Here is a 25,145-nt window from a genome sequence, read left to right on the forward strand (position 1 = left end):
AGTGAGGGAGGTGTGTTGTGGGACAAGAAGATGAGGGAGTGTTCTGGGTGCAGGCGATGCGTCCCATGTACATTCAGGTGGCTGTTGCATCGGGTAGACATGAACAGCAGCTCTCTGGCTGTATACTTCTTTGTATGTGGTGCTAGATCGCAACCATAAAGGAAGTTACCCCCCCAAACCATGCTGCTCTTACCATCCTGAGAGTGCTGGAAACCCCAGGTAGGCTATTTGGAGAATTCCACAGAGTGCAGGAGCCGGAGAATGTTCCACATGCTACTTGAAGTCTCTTTCTGCAGGGGAGGGGCCCGATGTCCTTGACTTCCCCTCTTCTCAGAGTCAAGAGCCACCCCTTGTGCCGGGTGCGATTCTCTGTGCATCTTCAACGCCAGGGGCCCCCTCTGGCCACGCCCTTTTCACCTCCAGGGCATCGGGTTCTTCTAGAATCTCACTGCACTTCCTTCACATCCATCTTTGTCAGAAGCAGGTGTAAGATCCAGTAGCTTGGGGTCCGGAACATGCCTGCAGGGACCATCGCCCTGGCTGGGGCTGGCGGAACGTGGTGGGAGAGGAGGAAGGCAGAGCGGATTTGGCTGCCTCTGGCCCTGCAGGGACTGATGTGATTGTCAGACACAAGGAGGCAGAGCAACACACCCATGATGGTGGTGGCAGTATCTCTGGAGCATCGCCCGCAGGCCCAGGCTCCCTCCAGCATCTGAGCAGAAGCCAGCGTCATGGTGGGGACTGCCCCAGGGGAGCAGGCACAGGGGAGGCAGCAGGGGACATAGCCTCCCAGCAGTGATGTCCTCTCCCAGTGATTTGAATAAAGGAAGGCATGGGGGAGGGGAACACCGAGGGAGACAGAGAGAGGAGGAGGTTGAGGAAGGCCTTTACAGACAACCCGGGAAATTTTTTTCTACTGTGATTTTAAGTGATGGTTAAAGGCATGAAGACTGCCCTGATAATTGACTTTCCAGAACATATTAAAACAGTGGCACTCGGCTCCAGTTCTTCCTACTTAGAACGCAGAAGAGCGAGCCTTACAGCCACTGGCAGACTTGGAGCTCGTGGTTTTCCAAGGAGAAGGCAGCCCTTGAGCTAATCCCAGGCATTTGAGCAGCACAGGCATAGCTAATAGTGGTGTTTTCTACCTTCAGTCCAAAGATCGTTTCAAAGCTGCCATCTGAGAAGCCAATCGTCAGCTGTTTGCAAACTTCACAGAGGGCTGAAGTCAGAGTGGTCCTGCCACCCAGTGACTGGCGGAGAGGACAAGGCCCCCTGGGAGTCTTTGCAGCTCCCCTGGGGGCAGGGGTCACCTAGCCTTCATCATACGGATGAGAGTGCCTAGGAGCCTGTGTCAGTGCCAGAGCATCATCTTCCCAGCCCCAGGGGTTGCCCCCTGGAATCTGATTCTTAATGTATGTTGTAAGTACATGGCCGTGTGGTGCGGTCCAGTTTCCCGTGGCCCCACAGACACGTGTCATCGATCTTTCTGTCCTTATTCTCTTCTTTCTCTCAAAGATGCTGAGCTCAGCAGTAACAGCCAGGATTCCCAGAATATAGTGGAGGAGCCCCAGGAACCTTTTTCTCCAGAGCCCAAGGAGAGCATCCAGGTAAGGGAGACTGTCCCCCTGTGCCTGGCCTGTGTGCTACCCGTGACACCAGGAGCATCCCTCGGCCTGGGGGCATCACTGACAGATTCCAGCATCTCGTGCAGACAAGGCCCCAGGAGTACTGAGGCTGAGGGGGAGACAAGGGCCAGGCGGATGTGGCTCTCTGCTGTTCTCCGGATGCAGGCCAGAAGTGCATTTCAAGCCCTTCTCTGCCATCTTCCTGCTGTTTCCTGATTTCAGGAGGCTGAGGCAGCGACAGCAGCTCATTTAAGGCTCACTGGGCAATCCAGACTTTCCAAAGAGACTGACACTGCGTCTGCAAACCCAGCCGTGTTTTCCTCTCTGCCCTGCCAGCCACAGCTCCCTGGAGAGCTGCTGGCCTTCCTTGTCCTTGCCCGGCCTCACAAGGCTCCCTCCCCTGTACCTCCTGCTGTGGGCATGCTGCCCATACAGTGCTGTGTGTGCTACTGTCTTGCCCTAATCAACCCACCCCAAGGCAGCCTGCGATCAGGAGCGTGATAGATTACACAGGGAGGGTGCGCCCAGGAATCCGGCCATGCTGCCGTCTCTGCCAGCCTCTGACCACTGCTGGGTCCACAGCAGTATGAAGATCCACAGGTTTCTTGTTGGAAACAATGAAGAAAGAAGGGGCCGGTGCTGTGGCGCAGTGGGTTAAAGCCCTGGCCTGAAGTGCCGGCATCCCATATGGGTGCTGGTTCTAGTCCCGGCTGCTCCTCTTCCGATCCAGCTCTCTGCTGTGGCCTGGGGTAGCAGTAGAAGATGGCCAAGTCCTTGGGCCCCTGCACCCATGTGGGAGACCCAGAAGAAGCTCCTGGCTCCTGGCTTCGGATCAGTGCGGTGCACCGGTCGCGGCGGCCACTGGGGGGTGAACCAACGGAAAAGGAAGACCTTTCTGTCTCTCTCTCTCTCACACCGTCCACTCTGCCTGTCAAAAAATAAATAAATAATAAAATAAATAAATAAAATAAATCTTAAAAAAGTGAAGCAAGAAGATAGTGCAATCACATTTTTTGAAAAGCTAGAAGAAACTGAGCTTTCATCCTAGAATTTTATACCCAGTAAATGTTTTTAATTCACAAAGTTAAAGGTGAAGCAGAGAATGCCTACACAAAAAGGGTGGACATTCATCACCAGCAGATCCACATCACAAGCAGTGTTAAAGAAAATCCTTCTGGCAAAAGGAAAACGACACCAGGTAGAATTTCAATCTACACGAAAGGGTGAAGAACAAATAGCAAATACATAAGAATTTCATTCTTACCATATCTTCTTAAAAGACAATTGACTTTTTTTTTAAGGATTTATTTATTTATTTGCAAGTCAGAGTTACACAGAGAAAGGAGAGGCGGGGGGGCGGGGTCTTCCATCCACTGGTTCACTCTGCAGTTGGACGCAAGGATCAGAGCTGTGCTGATCTGAAGCCAGGAGCCAGGAGCTTCTTCCAGATCTCCCACACGGGTGCAGGGGCCCAAGGACTTGGGCCATTTTCTGCTGCTTTCCCAGGCCATAGCAGAGAGCTGGATTGGAAGGGAGCAGCTGGGACTTGAACCAGTACCCATACGGGATGCCGGCACTGCAGGTGGTGGCTTTACCCACTACACACAGCACTGGCCCCTCAAAAGGTACACTTTTTTTTTTTTTTTTTTGACAAGCAGAGTGCACAGTGAGAGAGAGAGAGAGAGACAGAGAGAAAGGTCTTCCTTTCTGCCGTTGGTTCGCCCCCCAATGGCCGCTGTGGCCGGCGCACCGCGCTGATCCAAAGCCAGGAGCCAGGTGCTTCTCCTGGTCTCCCACGTGGGTGCAGGGCCCAAGCACTTGGGCCATCCTCCACTGTACTCCCAGGACACAGCAGAGGGCTGGACTGGAAGAGGGGCAACCGGGACAGAATCCGGTGCCCCGACCGGGACTAGAACCCGGTGTGCTGGAGCCGCAAGGTGGAGGATTAGCCTGTTGAGCCATGGCGCCGGCCTCCATTATTCTTATTTTCTGTGTAATTGAGAAGATTTTTATTAATAGCTTTACTGAGGTATAATGAATATACTCTAAGTGACCCATATTTAAAGTGTACCTTTTGGCCGGCGCCTCGGATTCTGTCCCGGTTGCCCCTCTTCCAGGCCAGCTCTCTGCTGTGACCCGGGAGTGCAGTGGAGGATGGCCCAAGTACTTGGGCCCTGCACCCCATGGGAGACCAGGAGAAGTACCTGGCTCCTGCCATCGGATCAGCGTGGTGCGCCGGCCGCGGCGGCCATTGGAGGGTGAACCAACGGCAAAAAGGAAGACCTTTCTCTCTGTCTCTCTCTCTCACTGTCCACTCTGCCTGTCAAAAATAAAATAAAAAAAAGAATAATGGAGTCAGAACTAAAATATATAGAGAATTAGGAAGTGCTTGCACTGTGCAAAGCTCCATTTGTCTGCCTGCCTGCCTTCTATCCTTCTATCTAACTATCCATCCTTATCCTATTCTCATAACAACCTCACAAAGCAGTTGCTTTTCTTACTTCCTTTCTTAGCGATCAGGAAACCGGGGGCACACGGCTTTCCCAGTGCCACACAGCTAGTGAGCAAAGGAGCAGGGTCTGGGTCCTGGCAGCTCGCTCCAGAATTTGAGCTCTGAACCACTGTGCATGTAAAATAATTCTGATTTCTTTCCATCCTCATTTGCAGGGAAAAGTCGAAGAAGCCACATCCGGGGAACGTCTACCAGCAATCCATGGTGGAAATAGTAGTGAAATGGAGGTAGGGTTTGGGCAGGGCCTTTGTGTGTGCTCTGGCTGGTCCCCATGAGCCAAAGTCCCCTCCACCCTACTCTGTCTGTGTCCTTTCCCCCTCCACACCTCTGCCTCTGTCTCCCAGGCCACACCCCCCTCCTTTTAGGACCTTCTCAATAAAGCCTCCCCCAGTTAACTCACTGTGATTAATCCCTTATTCTACATTCTCCTGCACTACTTGGACTAGACAGTTACATTTTCTACATCAAGTATTTACAACGATGTCAATAAATACAATTTTCCTCTCCCTGCCATTGCTGAAAGAAAACATTGTGGACAGGCAAGACCCTTAGAAAACAGAGTGTTGTCTGACCCTATGTACATCTCATATGCACAAGCGTATGCTCATAAATGAGGGTATCTCAGAAAGTTCATGGAAATTGAGTTAAAGGGCGTTTATTTTTTGCAGAAATTTGAAAACTTACGCAAATTTTTTCATAATACACGTTTTTCATGAACTCTTTGAAGACCCTTTGTATGTATGATTTCAAAATTTTTATACCAAGGGACCAGCACTGTGGCTCAGCAGGTTAAGCCACCACCTGTGATACCAGCAACCATATGAGCACCAGTTCTAGTCCCAGCTGCTCCACTTCCCACTCAAATCCTCTCTAATGCACCTAAGGAAGCAGTGGAAGATGGCCCAGGTACGTGGGGCCCTGCCACCTATGTAGGAGACAGATGGACCGGGTTCCTGGCTTTGGTCTGGCCCAGCCCTGGCTCTTGCAGCCATATGAGGAGTGAGAGGCAGAATGACAGAGAGAGTGACAGAGGCAGAGAGAAAATATCCACTAGTTCACTTCCCAGTAGGCTGCAACAGGCAGGGTTGAGTCAGGCCAAAGCTAAGACCCTGGAACTCCATCTGACTCTCCTTTGTGGTTTTTAGAGTCCCAAGTACTTGGGCCATCATCCCCTCCTTTTCTAGGTGCATTAGCAGGGAGCCAGGTCAGAAGTGGAGCAGCCAGCTCTCCAACTGGCACTGTAATATGGGATGTAGGCCTTGCAGCTGGCAGCTTAACCTAGAGCCCCACAAAGTCCGTGGGCGTGTGCCACCTGTTTCTTGCCGGAACCATGAGGATTCAGGAGGAGTCAGGGAGGGAGGGCCCTGTGGACCCCACTCAGAATTTCAGACTTCTCTTAAGGAGCAGGGGAAGGTGTGCAGCTGTGTCTGCATGGGAGGTTGACATGATTGGACATTTCCACTGACCCCTGAAAGCAGAGTGCTGGACCTTCAGTAGGTTTCCAGGGGCTCGGCTTGATAGGCGGCAGACCGTGCATGTCAGCCTGCGAAGCCTGGACGGCCCATGAGGCAAGAACAGGGTGCTGGGTTAGTGATATCCACGGATGCACCATGACATTCACTGAACACGGATCCCGGACATCGGAGCTCCGGCAGAGGGACAGACTCTCATCCTGCCTCCTCTCCAGATCGTGACCAGTTAAGGAATCGACACAGAAGTCAGCTAGGGATAAAAGTACCGCCTTCTTTTGACTCACTCTGGGGAGCAAAAGTGGATCCAGTGGAGCAGTGGCCTTCCGTCCTACCAAAGGAGGTGTCCACCCCTGGCTGTAGGCAGGTGTCACCCTTGGAGCAGGGTCTGCTCCCATTTCGGGATAACTGCAAGGAGAAGACGAGCCTGGAAGCAGGATGTGTAGATAGAAAGAGCCTGGCTCTGCAGGGGCAGGGCAGTGGTCTGTGTCCCAGTTTACCATGTGCTGTTGGCCCACCGCCCTGCCCCCACCAGCTGCAGGTGCACGTCTGTGGTCTTTCTCTAGCACCAGGCTTGCAGCAGGTCACACTGTGTGAGTAGCCGTCAACCATGACAACAGGGAGCTGGAATATCAATTTCCGAGCTCAGAGGTGGGGCGGTTGTGAGATGTGTTCTCCTTGGTCTCCCAGAGCTCTCAGTGGGATTTGAAACCCACTCATTAAAGCACCCTGAGTCGGTAGCCTTTCCTGCCTCACTTCCCCACTCCCCCCTGGCAGAACTTCAGGGTTTGCCCGCACTAGGTGCCCACTGACCAATAGGTCACTGCACGTGCACTGGGGATGAGAGGATGGAGATGTGATAGAGGGCAGCAGTTTTGTCCTCCCCGTTCCTAAGAGGGTGGTCATTCCTACATGGCCCTGAGCAAAGCTGTGGAGGGAGAGCCAGGATGCCCCTTCCCTCGCAGCCTGTGTATTGGTTCCCCAGAGGTCATCTGGATGAGCAAGCTGGATTGACCGCCCATGTTTGTTTCCTGTCCCTTCAGGAATAAACCACTGCAGTGACAGTAAGAGAATGAAAAGGGCACAGATCCCCAAGGACCACAGGACAGAGAGGAGATATTGGAAGATAAGCACTTAAAAATATTTAGAGATAAGAAAATCGATAGAGGAGTTTGCAGTGGCTTAGTATGGCTGAGAAAGGTGAAACTCAGGTCTTTTAAGAGGAAAGACTGCTGGAAGTGCATGAATCCCACCCCGCCCCCAGCTGAGGACCTGGAGGCTTTGCAGGCCCTTTGTGGGGTGAGGGATGGGGCTGAACCAAAGAGGCCTGGGTGACCATCTGACACGGAGTGACCTGAACCCTGGATTCCCTGCACACTCCACTTAGCTTATCTTCCAGGCTTCATTGAGCTGAAAAATGACCAGCTGGTTACTCTGGAGAAATCAAGCAGGGGCAGCTCCAAGTTCAAGTGCAGCCTGCCCTGGTGTAGTGGAGAAGGGCAGAGAAGAGATGAGTCAGTGGAAGTCTACATTTCCATAGAGGAAACCCTGGGCCCTCCTCTAACCACATTTCTATGAATGCCAGGAGCCAGGTTTTTTTTTTTTTTTTTTTTTTTTTACAGGCAGAGTGGACAGTGAGAGAGAGAGACAGAGAGAAAGGTCTTCCTTTTTGCCGTTGGTTCACCCTCCAATGGCCGCCACGGCCGGCGCACTGCGCTGATCCGATGGCAGGAGCCAGGTACTTCTCCTGGTCTCCCATGGGGTGCAGGGCCCAAGTACTCGGGCCATCCTCCACTGCACTCCCTGGCCACAGCAGAGAGCTGGCCTGGAAGAGGGGCAACCGGGACAGAATCCGGCGCCCCAACCGGGACTAGAACCCGGGGTGCCAGCGCCTTAAGGCGGAGGATTAGCCTAGTGAGCTGTGGCGCCAGCCAAGAGCCAGGTCTTCTGTACCAGTTTCTTGTGGCTGCTTAAACATCCTCTGTGGCTTAATAGCCAGAATCTATCACTGTATGGTTCTGTAGGTCGCAAGTCCAGCATGGGTCCTACTGTGCTAAGATCCAAGAGTAGGCAGGACTTATTCCTCCTGGAGGCTCTTGGGGGAGAATCTGTTCCCTTGCCTTTGCCAACTTCTAGAAGCCACTTGTGTTCCTTGGCCTAGGGCCATTCCTCCATCTTCAGAGCCAGCAGCTTAGACTCTTCTTCTGTTGCTGTGACCCTGACCCTCCTGCCTCCACCTTGTAGGACCCTTCTGATGACAAGGGACCACCTGGGTAGTCCAGGTTCCCCTCGTCATCTCATGGTCCTTACCATGATGACACCTGCAAAGTCCCCGTGCCCTGTGAATCCTGGATCGTGAAGATTAAGACGTGCATATCTTTAGGGACTATCATTCTCCCTACTACAGTTCTGTATGTAGGAGATTGGAGACTTTAGTTCTCATAGAAAAAAAAAAGGCCCAAGAAAAGGCTTCTGGGTAGTCACGTTGGAGGGGAGGCAGCCACCCTGATCATCCCACAGTACATTGGTTTACCTGGTGGCTGTTGGATTTCACCTCCTGAGCACCGCTATTTTTAGGAAGCTAGAAATGTGTTCCAGCCATATATGGGCCTGGACTGAGGACAAAGAAGACAAGGAAAACACCTGGAACTTAAGAAACAGGAGCTGTGAAAGAGGATAGATGGTACCGCAGGATGGATTACAGAAGATAGAGGGGGGAAGTGAAGTTCTCAGATGCTCAATCGCTTGGGACACATTTGAACAACACTCGGCAAATCAGATACAGCATGTGAAAAAGGATCAGGAAACCAAAGGAATGAAAACAGAGTCTACAGCTGAGAACGTAGTCCTGCTGTGCCTCTTCACTGAGCAGCAGCGACCGTCCCTACACGTTCATAGCAGTGTAGATACCGACTTAGCCTTGGATTGTGATGTCATTATACTGGGGGATAGGGCATGGGGAAGAGGTACTATAAGAAGGTTAAATCTGTCCACCCCATCAATATCCAATATCTGGACTAAGAAAGAGCAGCCCAAGCATACCGTTCAGAAACACAGAGGTAAATACCCTGGAAATGAGTGCTGTCCAGTGGAGGAGAGGGACTTGGGGGGATGGGGTACTGCTGATTTTCTCTGTAAGTTTTTAGTGCTAATATTCTTTTACTTTTTATGATATGCATGTATTTGACTTAGAAGGACTTCTGGAAGACTCTCAGGGCAGGTCCTTTTCCTCTGGCTTGTAACAGCCTCTCGGATGTCCCTAACATGAGATGGGACAGACGTCATGCTAACTTTCCAGGTGGCAATGGCCACTTGGACCTTCCTGGGCTCCACCTCACCACCACACTTGTCCTGGGGCCAGGTTCGAAAATTGTCGTTATCACAAAAATCACAATGAAAACAATTTGGGGGACAGAGGTATCTTGCTTATGAAGTTAATATAAAGGGCGCCCAAAAAGTTCATGGAGAAATGAGTATTATGAAAAAATGCATGGATTTTGAATTTTTTTGCACCAAAATAAACTCGTTTTTATTCTGTTTTTCCATGAAGTTTTTGAAGAGACCTCATATCTATATAATATTACACGCTCGAGTCTCAAGCCAGTGATACAGTGAAAATATGCAGCCCATATCAAAGGCCAAATGAAAGCATCTGTGTATGTTTTAATCCTTTTATAAATTTGGGATCTCAAGGAGAATAGGTCCTGACAACCAGTCCTGGCTTGGGACAAGTTGTGTCAGGTAAGTCGGTCATAGCTGTCCAGGGAACAGTGTAACCTAAGCCCATTGAGATGCAGGAAATGACTAGGCTCCTCGCTGATGCCTCCTCTCTCACGGTCCAGGACCTGGAAAACGTCAGTCAGTTTTCCACTATGGATGAGCAAACCCAGTACATGGTCAGTAGGAGCTCGGCATCCAGCTTGCTGCACGAGGAGCCCAGCTACTTCCGGCCCATCTACAGGGGCGCCCCTGCTGCCTTCTGTATCCAGTTGTTTTGTATCGATGAGAAACATGCAGCAAGGTAAGTACTCGTCTTCGGTGGTCTGTTACGGTAAGAGTTTCTTTCGGCATTGGGCGGTCCTACATTTTGATTTTGTAGGGCCATTTGTAAGCCTGGCCCCACCCTCCAGCTATCCCAGGGAATTTATGTTTTATTTATCTTGAAAACTTATTTATTTAGTGAGAGAGAGTGTGTGTGTGTGCTGCTGTCTGCTGATTTACTCTCCTATGCCTACAATGATGGGGCTGGGCCAGGGCCGAAACCAGAAGCCAAGAACACCCTCTGGGTTTCAGATGGGTGGCAGGAACCTAATCACTGGAGTCACTGCAGCTGCCTCCCAGGGTGTGCATTAGCAGGAGACTGGAGTCAGGAGCCAGAGCTGGGGATCAAACTAGGTACTCTGATGTGGGTTGTGAGCGTCTTAAACCTCTAGTCTAAATGCCTGCACACAGAATTGTTAGGAAAAACAACAACAAACACAGATTGCTGAATTCCCCCTAGAGATTCTAACCTGTAAAACTTGGGTAAAGCTCAAAGAAAGCTGCCCAAGTCTGGCTAACCTACCTAATAACCGCAGAGCTTGCAAACTATCACTTAGGTAAGCACATGTTACTCCTGGGCTCGACGCTGCATTTCTTGGAGACTTTGCATTTGAGTTGCTTGTCTGGAATCATTTGGTTGCACCTAATGGAAAATCCAACCTAGAGTGGCTTTGAAAAAAAAAATTGTCTCCCCTAACTAAGGATGTGTCTACTGGAAGACTGATTTTAAATAAGGCTTGATCCAGGCTTAGATAAACCAAATCAAGGACCACATCTCTCTCTCTGCCTCTTTGCCCCAGTTCTCTGCCCTTGGTCCTGTTTTCAATTAGAACAACTGACAGTGTTGATCAACTCTGCATCAAATCAGCAAGGAGGATGTTCTGGTCTGGCTTCAGCTTTCCAGCCAAGGTGCCATGAGGCCTGACTGGACTGTGTGCTCATCCCAAGTGTGACCAGGCTGTGCCACAGGAGGTGGGCCCAGTGCCTTGCCTGTAGTCTGCCCACAAGCAGGGCTGGTGCCACATCCACATGTGGGAGCTGAGAATGGAGTAAGTGCTACACCCAGCAACAGGCCACTCAGGCACCCCACCTGCAGCCCCCCCAGCGCACTCACGTCGTGTTCCGTGCTTGCTGCCCCTGGAAGTCTCCACGTGGACTGCCACCCTGATCGCTAAATCCCACATCTCCTTAGCCATACTCACCATGGAACAATCTGGAAGAAAGAAAATTGGCCCAGTTTGATAGACCAGAAGTTTCTGGAGTATCTCTGATTTTTTTATTTTATTTTTTCCAGGTTTATTTTTATTTTATTTATTATTTGAAAGGCAGAGTGACAGAGAAAGGGAGAGACAGAAAGAGAAAGAGATCTCCCATCTGCTGTTTCAATCCCCAAATGGCCACAATGACAAGGGCAGGGCCAGGCTGAAGCCAGGAGCCTAGACCTCCATCTGGGTCTCCCACATGTGTGACAAGGGCCCAAGTACTTAGACCATCCTCCACTGCTTCCCCAGGTGCAGGTAGCTGGATTAGAAGCAGAGCAGCTGGGACTTGAACCAGTGCTCTGATATGGGATGCTGGTGTCACCCCTGAAGTATATCTCAGATAGCCAAGAACAATTCTGGACATTTCCTTTTTAGAAAATGTATTTAAGCCATTCTCAATCTCCCAGCCTCCCCAGGAACCATGTATTACATTTATGTTTATCACTTTACGTTTTTGGTTTCTATGGAGATCTTGAAGCTTAGAAAGGGAAATCTTTATACTCTAATTATATTGTAGACATGCAGAAAACCTGTAAAGTCCTCCTAGATGTGTTGTTTCACATGAGCTTTCCTGTGTGCATTTTGATATGATTGTGCTTATAATGTAGTTTTTATATTTCCAAAGAGAAATTTGATGACCCATTATAGTTTGCTTGTTTATACACATCTGCAGCTAGTCAGAAAGTTCATTACCTATGAAAGAGAAAATGACCAGGGTAACCAAGAATATGAGGCTACTTAAAGTAGTTTGTGCAAAGTGCAATTAAAAGGTTGGTTTATTTTGAATCACAAAAAATTTGAAACACGTGCATTTTTTAATAATATGCAGTTTTATGTAAGCTTTTGAAGACCCCCCTCAAATGCATGCATTTTAAAGTTTTTACATCAAACTAAACTTACTTTTAATATAACCACATTTGCCGGCGCCGCGGCTCACTAGGCTAATCCTCCGCCATGCAGCGCCAGCACACCGGGTTCTAGTCCCGGTCGGGGTGCCAGATTCTGTCCCGGTTGCCCCTCTTCCAGTCCAGCTCTCTGCTGTGGCCAGGGAGTGCAGTGGAGGATGGCCCAAGTGCTTGGGCCCTGCACCCCATGGGAGACCAGGAGAAGCACCTGGCTCCTGGCTCCTGCCATCGGATCAGCGCGGTGCGCCAGCCACGGCGGCCATTGGAGGGTGAACCAATGGCAAAGGAAGACCTTTCTCTCTGTCTCTCTCTCTCACTGTCCACTCTGCCTGTCAAAAAAAAAAAAAATATATATATATATATAAAACCACATCTCCCCTTAGCATTTCCAAAAAGAAAGGGAAGGATCATGTCCACATGATTTTCTCTCCCTCCCTCCTTCCCTCCCTCCCTCCATTCCTTCCTTCCTTCCTTCATTTTTAAAAAGATTTATTTATTTGAAAGGCAGATTTACAGAGAGGCAGAGGTAGAAAGAGAGAGCGAGAGGTCTTCCATCTGCTGGTTCACTCTCCAAATGGCCTCAATGGCCAGAGCTGGGCAAATCCGAAGCCAGGAGTCAGGAGCTTCTTCTGGGTCTCCCATGTGGATGCAGGGGCTCAAGGACCTGGGCCACCTTCTACTGCTTTCACCAAGGCCATAGCAGAGAGTTGGATGGGAAGTGGAGCCTCTGGGACTCGAACCAGTGCCCATATGGGATGCCCTTACTGCAGGCAGTGGCTTTATCCGCTATGCCACAGTGCCAGTCCCCACATGATCTTTCATATTGGCTTTCTTTAAAAAAAATTATTTGAGAGCCAGACACGTACGCATACACACACACACACAGAGCACCCCAACCTGCCAGTTCACTCCCTAAGTTCCTGAAATAGGAGCAGGGACAGGCTGAATCCAGGAACCAGGAACTCAGTCCAGGTCTCCCACATGGACAGCAGGGACCCAGCCACCTGCTCAGTCACCTGCTTCTTCCTGTGATGCACATTGGTAGGAAGCTGGGATCAAGAAGGCCATTGTTTTAACCTCTAGGCTAAATGCTTCCCCCCATATTGGCTTCTGGCTTTTTGAATGTGCAGGGATTATTAATGGCTATGATAGTGCTTTCAGTTCTGCAAAATACGGTATTGTTGCCATAGGAAGTTTATGACTTATGCAACTGATTAATGTTCAGCTCGATACAAATGCTGACTAGTGGCTGACTGATCACTGCCCAAGGGGGAAAGAGCCGTCAGTGTTTAAAAATACCCACCAGTGCTGCATTTGTTTTCAGAACAGTGACAATGTTTACTGTCTTGTTTGCAGGTCACTGGATTTTATGAATTTCGTTTTCAGCCTTTTTCCTGTAAGTACCTGAATTTTGAGTAACATAATTGGTTTGTAGGCTAGAGAAGCTACAGAAAAGTAAAATGCCATATTAATCATGCAGACATTTACAATGCTGTGAACGCCCAGGTTTGCGCCGCTCCTGGCTTCTGAGAATAAAGTCGGATGGTAAGGCGTGGACTCTTAAAAACAGGAAATCCAATCGTTTTGAATAATGCTTCTGTCTGCTGTTTTTTTCTTTCAATTTGTAATTTCTTTCAGCAATAGCATTACAAGTGGTTTTTTTTTTTTTTCCCAAGAATCAAATCATTCATAGTAGCTTAGGAAAGTGTCAGAAATTGCACTAAAGTGAATCAGGTTGTTGTGTTACGTTATAGTTTACTTCAGCTCCTAGTATTCTGGAATGATCATATGCGGATTGTTTTGCAGGGTAGGGAAGTAGGCACTTGGGACTGATGTTCAGGTTGGCTTTTTTCTCCCTACTAGTTCCTTGAGCCTGACTCAGTGCCTGGCGTGAAGCGGGGGCTCAATCCAGGTCGCCGAGCCAACATCCAACTGTGTTTCAGGGTATTTGGGTCCCTCCCTCCATTTCTGTTTCATTGTTGCCAAAGGGTGGAGATTCCAGCCAACCTCCTATCCTTTTACTGAAGGGCAAAACGTGGAGAAGAAGGACAATGAGGGACAATATGCATTCTTACAGATCCTTTCCATGACTGGCCTACTGGCTAAGCCAACAAACTGTGCATCGTCAGCTGGCTCATTTCAAGCTTTATTTTCACTGATTGTCTCTATACCAAGGCAAAACCAAATATGGTTTAGTTATCTTGTTTAAATACCATGTGATCTTAGGTTTTATTTCTTCATTTTTGGGTGTAATCTTTTAATATTGCAATAAGGCAACAAATCCTCCATCATAACTTTTTGTACCAGCTTTAAGGCATTTTTTTTTGAAGCTTGTAAAGCAATATAGATTACCCTGAATGTGGGCTTCACAAAGGCAGTTTCCCTCAAAGATACCTCAAAGAAATCTAAGTCTAATTCATTCCTATTTTAAAGTCCCCTTGGAGGTATATTTCATCATTTTAAAAAGCAGTGCTGACTTTTACACAGGTGAAAGACCTGTTTACAAAATTTTCATTGTACTCAATTTGGGGGCACGGGGAGACAGGAACAAAATACCTGCATTACTTCATCCTTAATCCTTCAAATCCAAGCTGAAGCAACTCATTATAGCTTGCCTCCGTCTCCCAGAGGTTGGAGGCTTGGCACCCAGTCCTTGTTGTCAGCTTGAGTGCTCAGCAACTCGACTCTCCGGGTCCCCAGAAGGAACCATGTTATTTTGCTAGAAAGAAGGAAGATAAAGTCAAACAACGATTCACTCCTTTGGGTTGCACAGATGTCCCCAGGGTTTTGGATTAGCACAAGTAATGCCTTTACAGGGTTCAGAGGGAGGCGAGATCCCAAAGGGACAAATTAACGCTGGGAAGAGCAGGCCGCTTCTGCGGGGACCTGGCAGAGGATCAAGAAGACTTGTGAGGAGCCCAGACAGCCTAGAGCAGCAGCGGCCGCATCCTCAGATGGGAGCACATCAGTAATTCTGCGTGTTCCATCCACCACGGGGACAAGCAGGAAGGAGGAACCAAGGAAATCCATGTTAATAATGCCTCCAACTCAGTATGTCCCGGGCTTAATCATTTCAATGTGTATTCGAAATGAGAAAGTATTAATAGGCGCTCTTGTGTTGTTTTTCTCATACACTAAGTCTTTGGAATTCAGTGTGTGTGTTAGACGTACCACTCATCTCAGTACAGATATTAAATTTCAGAAATGTTCGACATGTATTTAGATTTCATAAAATGTATAGCTGAGAGTAAGTCGCTTTCTGATGCCTAAGTTGGATCAGCAGATTCACACAGCTCAAACACATAGAGCTTCCCCCCCTTTAAAAAAAAAAAAAGGTTTATTTATTTATTTGAGATTATTACAGACAGAGAGAGGCAGAGACAGAAAGAGGCAGAACTTCCATCTGCTGGTTCACTCCCCAAATGGCTGCAATGACCAGGCTGGGCCAGGCCAAAGCAAGGAGCCAGGAGCTTCTTCTAGGTCCCTCACGTGGGTGCAGGGGCCTGAGCACTTGGGTCATGTCCCATTGCTTTCCCAGGAACATTAGCAGGGAGCTGGATGGGAAGTGGAGCAGCCAGGACTTGAATTCATGCCCATATGGGATGCTGGCACAGGCAGAGGCAGCCCCCAACACATATAGCTTCTCCAGCAACAGAATGATCAGTGTTTAAATTTAAATGAATGCGAGTGAAGCAAAATTTAAAATTCAGTTTCTCAGTCACATGAGCCTTAGTCCAGATGCTCAGTGGCCCAGTGTGGCCATTGGCTGCCCCAAGGGATGATATGAGTCTAGCAGGTGAGCAGCACCTGTCAGGACCTGTGGATCCTTCTGTATCTGCTGACCTGGAGTCAAACCCACCCTTGATCTGTTAGCTCAAGGGGCATCCTGTCATGCTAAAACACACACACACATCCATCTACATACAGGGTTTTAGAGTCAGCCAAGTCCTGGAGTGCCACCCTCTCATTTTTCGGGGTGGGGACTGTGGCTAGTGTAAGGTGACTGAGTAAGCACAGGGCCTTGGACAGGATGCTGGGCTGCCTCCCTTCCTTGGTGCTGCAAGTGAATTCACAAGTGAGAATGGTCTTCGTTTAAAAATCTCCTGCAAAAGAGCTGTGCCAGTTCGTAAGGGTCATCTGTTCAGGTTTCCATTAGAGATGTTCACCATACCCTTGCAGCTGCTTATCTACTTGAATGTTATTTACCTCCAAGTTATAGGAAAGTTTAATTTGAGTAGCCTCCCCTTAATCCATGTGTGGTGTGCTGCTCCCGTTTCCCCTAGTGCATTATGGCAGGAGTTGGTGTATCGCCCAATGACACAATTCTTTTTGTGTGTGTCTGGTTTTTGGATCGCATTAGGGCAAGAACTTCTGCATCATTTCTCTGCCCCACCTCACCCCCGAGTTTAACCTCATCCAGAACTTCGTGAAGATTGTGCCCTTCGACAACTGCACCCTCCAGCAAGACCTCTATGTCTTCAGTCGGGCTGGACTGCTCAAGTAAGTGGACACGGCTTTGGCCAAACAGCGATCCAGGCAATCAAAAAGGGGACCAGAACAGGAGCTCTCTCCTATTTTAATTGAATGGTTTATTTAAACAAATTGTCTTCCCATAGCAGAGAGCTTGTTCCAGTGGTTTTGACTAATACATTTAGGGGACGAGTAGGATGGAGAAGAAACTTACCTTGTCTCATGTGAAGATATAGCATAGCTCCAGAATATTCTAAAACAGTTTCATGTTGACAGATTGTATAGGCAGAACAGTGCAGCACAAGAGACCCAAGCCAGTAGGAGTTTTGTGTGCAAATGTGTGTGAGGGTGTGTGTATACATACATTATGACAAAGTATGTGTCACAATTGAAGGAAAAGGGGGGATTACTCGATCAATGATGGCACAAAAGACAGAAACTTTTTTTAGAAAACTTTTATTTAATAAATATAAATTTCGATAGTACAACTTTTGGATTATGGCAGTTCTTACCCCCATAACCACCCTCCCACCCACAAACCATCCCATCTCCTACTCCCTCTCCCATACCATTCTTCATTAAGATTCATTTTTAATTATCTTTATATGCAGAATATCAGCTCTATACTAAGTAAAGATTTCAACAGTTTGCACCCACACATATACACAAAGTATAAAGTACTGTTTGAATACTAGTTTTACCGTTAATTCGCATAGTACAACACATTAAGGACAGAGATCCTACATGGGGAGCAGGTGCACAGTGACTCCTGTTGTTGATTTAACAACTGACACTCTTATTTATGATGTCAGTAATCACCTGAGGCTCTTGTCATGAGCTGCCAAGGCTTTGGAAGTCTCTTCAGTTCACAAACACTGACCTTATTTAAGGCCATAATCAAACTGGAAGTTCTCTCCTCCCTTCAGAGAAAGGTACCTCCTTCTTTGATGGCCCATGAAGACAGAAACCTTTTAAATGCTCTACAGTTAAATAGATTCCCAGGTGATTAAAGAGGCAAATGCGAATATTGACAACACGAAAACTTAGAAACTATGTCCACAGTGCTGGGTTCTGTGCCGTGTCCTGGGAGTAGAATGGTGAACAGCATTTTTGAGGCTTATGGACACACACATACATCTAAAGCTGCAGCTGTGATGGGAAGAGCCAGTGACAGGTGTGTGGTACTCTGAGTCGGTGCCATTGGAAGGTTCGGCACAGTCAGAGGAAGCACTCCTGAGGAAGAGGTACTGAGCACTCCACGAGGATTGTGAGTGGAGGTTGGCCTTTATAGTCTCCTGAAATGTTTCTAAAACATGGAAGAAAAAAACAGAGATTTTTCTTACTATCTAAAGTTTTTTGAACCACCCTCATTTAATTAAAATGCAACTGAGTAACAAGGATATTTTTAATAAATATGGCAGACAAAAGATTGGGCTATTTAATATATCAAGAGTTTTAAGAAATCACTTAATGCCCAAACAGAAAAAAAACTAGCAAAAGGCATAGCTAAACTGCACGTGGAGAAAAACAAAAAATCAAGAGATATTTTAAAATCTTCATCACTAATCAAGAAAAGAAACTAAAGCAGCAGTGAGACATTGCTTTTGGGCAATTGGCAAGAATTAAAATGTAGAAATGTTCAATTCCCATGTGTTGGTCAGAATGTAATTGGATCTGAAATTTCAAAGGGCAATTTGGTAAGAATACTAAAATAGTTTATACCCTTTGACCTTTAATGCCATTCCTAGAAATGTACTCTAAGAAATAAATCAGAGTACAAACAAAAATTAGTGTGAATTCTAAAACATCTATAATACTCTAACTGTCCAATAGTAAGAGAAGCATTAAATAGTTCATGGCACCTATGTATAAAGTCTGTGCCTGTGTTTCTAACTCACTTGGAGAAAATATAATGACCGAAAAATGTTTAAAACATATATGTAGGGGCCGGTGCTGTGACATGGCAGGTAAAGCTGCTGCCTACAGTACTAGCATCCCATATGGGCACCAGTTTGGTCCCTGCTGCTCCACTTCTGATCCAGCTCTCTGCTATGGCCTGGGAAAGCAGTAGAAGATGGTCCAAGGCCTTAGGCCCCTGCACCCACATGGGAGACCTGGAAGAAGCTCCTGGCTCCTGGATTCAGATCGGCACAGCTCTGGCCATTGTGGCCATCTGGGGAGTGAACCAGCAGATAAAAGACCTCTCTCTCTGTCTCTGCTTCTGCCTCTCTATAAATCTGCCTTTCAAATAAAAAAAAAAGTAAATGTAGGCTAAAAAAATCCATGTATAAAGTAGTATTTGAAAATGACCTGCATTTCTACAGAACAGGTTAAAGGACCCGTGTGGATACAATAAAGTAGAAGGAGACATGCAGATGTGGTGAGCCTGGTGTGCACCTAGACCCCCCCTTGCTCAGAACTGAAGGATTCATTCAGTTGCTGGATGCCTGAGCACCAACAACTTGGAGCTTGGATCCCACAAAAGAGATCTGCCCTGGACTCAAGAGATGAGCTTCGCCCAACTCTCATCCCTCCCCGAGGGCAGCCTCCATCCAGTGACTGGTCTGGGGCCGGGCAGCAGTGCAGAGGGCCAGCTCAGTGCCTCAAGGTGCAGTAACTCTAAGAGGTCTTCCCAGGCTAGAACTCCCTGGGGGCATCCGTTGGCTATTTATGGCTTGCAGCCCAGTGTCTCCCTCCACCACTTCCTCCTTCTCAGTCCCCACAAGTGTGGCAGATCCCAGGAGCTCACTCAGGTAACCTCCAGCGTGCAGATTTTGCCTGCCACATTGCAGATGGCCAGTGGTTGCCTCTGGGTGGTAGTAGGAATGTTAGCAATGACTTAATTTTTTTAAGATTTATTTATCTATTTGAAAGAGTAACAGAAAGAGAGGGACAGACAGAGCGATCTTCCATCCACTTGGCTCACTGACCAAATGGCTGCAATGGCCACATGTGGGCCAAGGGAGAGCCAGGAGCCTGGAATTCCATCAGGTCTCCCACAAGGTGCATTAGCTGGAGGCTAGATTGGAAGTAGAGCAGCTGGGACTCCAACCAGTATTCATATGGGATGCCAGCATTGTAGGTGGTGTCTTAACCTGCCACATCACAACACTGGCGCCCAGTTTTTCCCTTTACATTGCCTAAATTGTGGAATTTTTCTACACTAAATCTGAGTATTGGCCAGCATCATTTTGCTTACAAATGGTAAAAACTCATCAAATTGGCTGAAATAACTAGATAATTTATTACTGAAAATTTATTAGTGAAAAATACCCCCACTGGATCCCTGGCATCAGGTTCCTTGAGATGGCACCACTTGCATGGAACATTCCCTTCCTGCCTCTATTTCCCAAGTAGAGGCTCTTAAAATACCAAGACCATTTCCCTAGTTGGTCCCCCACCCTGCATCTCAGCCAGGGGTTCAGGAGGGGGACAGGTAGAGCTACCAGCATCCTTTGTAAGCCAGGGCTGGCAGCTCCTCAAGGCTGTCTGCCCTGAGCACGTGGCTTCCTTCTCAAGTTCATTTCCTCTTTCCTTGGGGCTGCTCTCTATTTTGCATGCTCTTTCCAGTTTTACTGAAAGCATGGCCCAGGGGTTAGCAGCATCAGCACCCATTGAGGACCTGCTGAAGTGTAGAATCTCACTGCCTGCCCCAGGCCTTCTGTATCTCTGCTCGGGAATCTGCTTTGCTACCAAATGCTCCAGTTGACATTTTACGCATGATACAGGTTGAGAAATTCTGCAGGTGCTTCTGCTTTTGTGTGACTATGCCACTTGATAGAAAATAATTGTGATTCTCTCTCTTCCAAGTATAGATTTTTCTATACCCATGTGAGTCACACATTTAATTTTTGTGTGTTTATTTATTTTTATTCGAAAGGCAGAGAGAGACAAAGACAGACAGGCAGACAGATCTACCCCATGCTGCTTCACTTCCCAAATGCCTGCAAGAGCCGGGGCTGGGTCAGGCCACAGTCAGGAGACAGAACCTGCACCTGACCTCCCTCGTGGGTGTCAAGGACCCAAGTAGTTGAGCCATCACCTACTGCCTCCCAATGTGCACATTAGCAAGAAGCTGGAATCAGAAGCAGAACCAGGATGTGTCCCCCAGGCACTCGGATATGGGACGTGGGCACCCCCTTCAGCATATTAACCATTGGATTGTTCACTCCCGACCATCTACACAGATTTAAAAATATATACAGAGAGAGGAGGGAAGACAGATCTTCCATCCACTGGTTCAATCCCCAAATGGCAGCAACGTCCAGGATTTGGCCAGGTTGAAGCCAGGAGTCCACGTCTCCTATATGGGTGGCAGGGGCCGAACTACTTGAGCCATCTTCCGCTGCTTTTCCACGTTCCTTAGCAGGGAGCTGGATCAGAAGTGGAGCAGATGGGACTTGAATTGGCACCTATATGGGAAGCCATTGTTGCAGGTGGCAGCTTAACCTGCTGCACCACAACACCGGCCCCTACACCTATTTTAAACCTTTTTTTTTTTTTTTTTGACAGGCAGAGTGGACAGTGAGAGAGAGAGACAGAGAGAAAGGTCTTCCTTTTTGCCGTTGGTTCACCCTCCAATGGCCGGCGCGGCCGGCGCGCTGCGGCCGGCGCGCTGCGGCCGGCGCACCGCGCTGATCCGATGGCAGGAGCCAGGAGCCAGGTGCTTTTCCTGGTCTCCCATGGGGTGCAGGGCCCAAGCACCTGGGCCATCCTCCACTGCACTCCCTGGCCACAGCAGAGGGCTGGCCTGGAAGAGGGGCAACCGGGACAGAATCCGGAGCCCCGACCGGGACTAGAACCCAGTGTGCCGGCGCCGCTAGGCGGAGGATTAGCCTAGTGAGCCGCGGTGCCGGCCTAAACCTATTTTTTTTTTTTTAAATAATGATACTGTTGGATTTTTGTGTGCCTTCTATATAAATAAGCCTTTGGCCAGGATTTTCTAAAAATGGATGTACTATACCTGTTTTTTTTTTCTATTTATACAAAGTTAGACTTAAATTTCACTTCCCTGTTTATAGTTCCTTGTCATTTCTTTTCATGATTGCCTCCCCTTAATCTATGTTTTCCTAAAACCATCCTTTTAAAAAGATTTATTTATTTATTTATTGGTTCGAAAGGCAGAAAGAGAGAGAGAGAGAGAGAGAGAGAGAGAGATCTTCCATCTGCTGGTTCACTCCTCAAATGGCCACAACGGCCAGATCTGGGCCAGGCTAAATCCAGAAGCCAAGAACTCCGTCCAGGTCCATCCACTGCTTTCCCTGGTGCATTCAGCAGGAAGCTGGATTGAAAAGCGAAGCAGCGGGAACTCAATTGTGCCAGCTTCACAAGAGGCGGCTTAACCTGCTGTGCCACAATGCCAGCCCCTGTAACCACCCTTTTACATTTTAAAATGTGGGTTGACAGTGAGAATGCTTTCATTGGAAATGAAAGAAACCCCAGCTCAAAATGATTTCTACCATCAGACATTTATTGGCTCACATAAGTGGGAGACCTGAAGACAGACAGGGTTATAAGATTTGCATCTTCATGGTCTTGCTGTCTTCCCTCCCCTCTGCCCTCTCCCGTGTCAGCACCGTCCTGGAACTGGCTTCCATCACATTGGCATACACCTGCTGGGTTGCAGGCTCACACCCCCACAGCACTACTGCAAGGGAGAGAGCACTGGTTAACGCTGAGCTTTCCTCTTTGCCAAAGGCCCCTGCAGCTCTGCCTCGTTCATCCAGTGAAACACCCAACATTGACTGTGTGTTGTGTGCCAGCCTTACTCCAAGTGCTAGGGAAAGGGGCCCAGGCTGACCAAAATCCTTGCCCTCTTGGGACCTGAGCTGTAGTTGGAGTAGGAAGATGGTACATGAAGGAAGGAGGTGACATGCATAGCATGTGACTGAGGAGGGTGGTTGTGAAGAGTGCAGAGGGCGAGGGGAAGAGCAGTGCCGGCCTGGATGGGGAGGCTGCCCATTTCTCCCAGGGTGCTCTGAAGAGGTGGCCTTGATCACTGACCCGAAGGAGGTATAGGAGGAGCCAGGTGGGCACACGTGGTCCTCAACACCTATTGTTTGTACCCTGTAATTTAAAAATACATCATGTTCTTCCATTTTTTGCTTCACTTCTCTTGACGTCTGGGATGGATTGTTTCTCCACTCTTAAGTTTGGTTACTTTAAATTTCATGACCTCATGTCTGGTTTCCCGTCTAATTTCATTCTTCTTCCCCTGGGAAATTATATTTGTGTCTGTCATCCACCCTCAGGCCACGCCGGTGAGCACCGGGACAAATAATTCATTCAATCGTTAGTGATGGCCACCTCTTCTGTCAACAGATCCCACACCCAAGCGCCCCTCGCTTGCCCCAGTGACCACTCGATCTTTGAGATGAGAATATTTCCCTATGTTGATGTTAGCCTTCAAATATGGATAAATTCAGTGCCGCCTTCTTTTTTTAAACACGTTTACTTCAAAGAGTGATCTGTAGGATGTTGCCAGACTTTGTGCCATGCTAGTGTCTGGGGTAAAGGAATCCTTTTTCCTTTCCCGCTGCGTGCGCATTCTGAAGCTTCCTGCTGGCCTCCTCTGGGTATTCACTGGTGAAGGTCCCATGTGAGTGACCTGGCCACTCATTCCATCTCACCGCCCTTCCAAGCCATGCCTTTCTGAAACCTGATGTTTTTAATTTGGGGGGAGTATGTTGCAACTAATTGTTCATCCAACTAATACTCGTTGTGTTATAAATTGTTTTCTATCATTTAATACTTCTGAGTTAAACCACATAGCCAGCTGTCATCTTAGCTCAGCAAATTAGAATGCCCCAGAGTAGTCAGCCTTTCAGTGGCTCCTCCCCTGGCCGTTCTTGTTTGATTTGCCCACTTACTCCTGGCTGCCGTGTTGTTGATTGTGTCTCTCTTAACACCTCTTGCAGGCCGGTGTTGTTAATGTAGAATGTTCTAGTGGTGCCAATACTCAGCGCCGTCTGCTTTCAGGCAGATTCCTTGAATAGAAGCCCGCAAACTTCACTTTTTAGTTTGTGGGTTTTGCCCTTTTGCATTGTTTGTTTGTTTAAGGTGAAACAAGGACGCTAAGGTTGCTTTGTGAGCCTGATACATAGATCACTCCTTTGGATTTCAGCCAACTCAGGTTGCTTTTTTTTTTTTCTTCCTGTCATTTTATTCTCATTCATTGGTATCAAACTTTGCCCTATTTTCGGCAAGGCAGAGTGACCATACCACACACATAGACTTGTAGGTGTCTGACACAGTTCATTCATTCAACCTGGAGTGGAAAAGTGAAGTGTCAAACAGTTGTGCCAAGTGCCTGCCCTAGGAAGCTTGTACTTGAATCCACCCATTTAGCCACCGTCTAAACGGTGCAGAGTCCTTCCAAATCGGAAGTCCGATTTGTAAACATCCAAGTGAACTTGGTTTCTAGGTTACTTATTTATTAGATGTAAACTTAATTTTGCAGTAGGTCTTGGTACCGTTTTATAGAGCCTCAATGAATATTCCCGATCTTTATGGTTTAATGAGACTAGGTTAAAAACAGAGTCAGCCACTCACTAGTTCAATCTCCTTTTGGTGTATGTACTAGTTCTATGATGAACACCATCTCCATTTGATGTATGTACTTAAGCATGCCACCATGTACATCTCTCACTTTTTGCAGAAGCTCCTCTCAGTTGTTCTGTAAAAACAAGTAGGACACATACCTGTTGCTGTGTTTATGTTTCCTTTTTTTTTTTTTTTTTTTTTTGGCCATAGCCGCCACTCCCCACCCCCACATCATCTCATTCTAGTTAAAGCCAAACAAACCAGGCTGCTATTTCTGGCACCTGATGTGAAAGCTGCAGTATATACAACAGGTATCTTGCCTCAGAGCCTGCAGGAAAAAAAAAGAAGTCTGCTGTGAGGGCTACAGCCTACCTCCTGCTCTGAGTTAAGTAAAAATCTTTTTGAAAAATAGCTCTTAGGGCAAGTGCAGACATACAGACCAGCACCACCAGTGCCATCCAGTGAAAATACTCTGTGCTACATACTGAATGTAACCCAAGAAGAGGCTGAGAGTCTGGGCCTGGAGCCCTGGAAGAATGGGACTGCAATTAGACACTTCAGTGGGTTGATAATGTTGAGAAGACTTTTAGATAACCAGGTTTGTTCTCATTTGGGGGATGTAGCGCCTTTTAGCTTAAGCTAATCCAAATTCTCTACAATCTTTAAAATCTTTTGTCTGATGCCCGTTTCTGAGAGAGCTGTATTAAATTCTACCAGTATGATGGTGCATTAGTCAAATTCATCTCATAACCCTGTCTTTATTTCTGTATCCTGAAGCTATATTGTTAGACACCTGCAGATTTGATAGTGTTGTATCTTCCAAGTGAATTTTCACTTTTATCAAATAAAGACCTTCCCTGTCATAATGATTTTGCCTTAAGGTCTAGTTTACCTGATGTTTACATGGTTATGTTGGCTTATTTTTGGCTATTATTGCCATTCCTTTTTCTTTTTCCTTTCAACTTTCCTTGGTAATATATATATATAACAACTTTGTTGAGATGTAATTCACATACTATTGAATTTACTCATGTCAAATGTACAATCCAGTGGTTTTTAGTAGACTTAAAGTGTTGCACAACCATTGCTTCTATTTGATTCCAAAACATTTCCACTACCCCAGAAGATACGCATACCCTTTAAGCAGTCACTCCAATTCTCTTCCTCAATCCAGCAGTCACCAGAAACACCAGTCTGTTTCTGTAAATTGGCCTCTTCTACACATTTCATACAGATGGAACTTTATAGTACATGGCGTTTTTTTATGTGGCCTCCTTTGCGGAACATAATGTCTTTAAGTTTCGTCCACGTGGGAG

General features: G+C 47.5%; 1 protein-coding gene across 2 annotated transcripts in view; it reads left to right on the forward strand.

The window, feature by feature from the left end:
* The window catches only part of CFAP61 (cilia and flagella associated protein 61), a 250,889-nt gene that overhangs the window by 60,309 nt on the left and 165,435 nt on the right, over positions 1-25,145 (forward strand). For both annotated transcript variants that reach the window (XM_008256339.5, XM_008256340.5), the window contains exons 9-13: positions 1,519-1,610; positions 4,296-4,367; positions 9,452-9,630; positions 13,174-13,213; positions 16,178-16,317. In XM_008256339.5, coding sequence (XP_008254561.3) covers positions 1,519-1,610; positions 4,296-4,367; positions 9,452-9,630; positions 13,174-13,213; positions 16,178-16,317 — 523 coding nt within the window. The remainder of the gene's footprint in view (positions 1-1,518; positions 1,611-4,295; positions 4,368-9,451; positions 9,631-13,173; positions 13,214-16,177; positions 16,318-25,145) is intronic.

The sequence above is a fragment of the Oryctolagus cuniculus genome, chromosome 11 (assembly GCF_051225735.1).
Source record: "Oryctolagus cuniculus isolate XC-2025 breed Fujian yellow rabbit chromosome 11, ASM5122573v1, whole genome shotgun sequence".
Taxonomy (NCBI): domain Eukaryota; kingdom Metazoa; phylum Chordata; class Mammalia; order Lagomorpha; family Leporidae; genus Oryctolagus; species Oryctolagus cuniculus.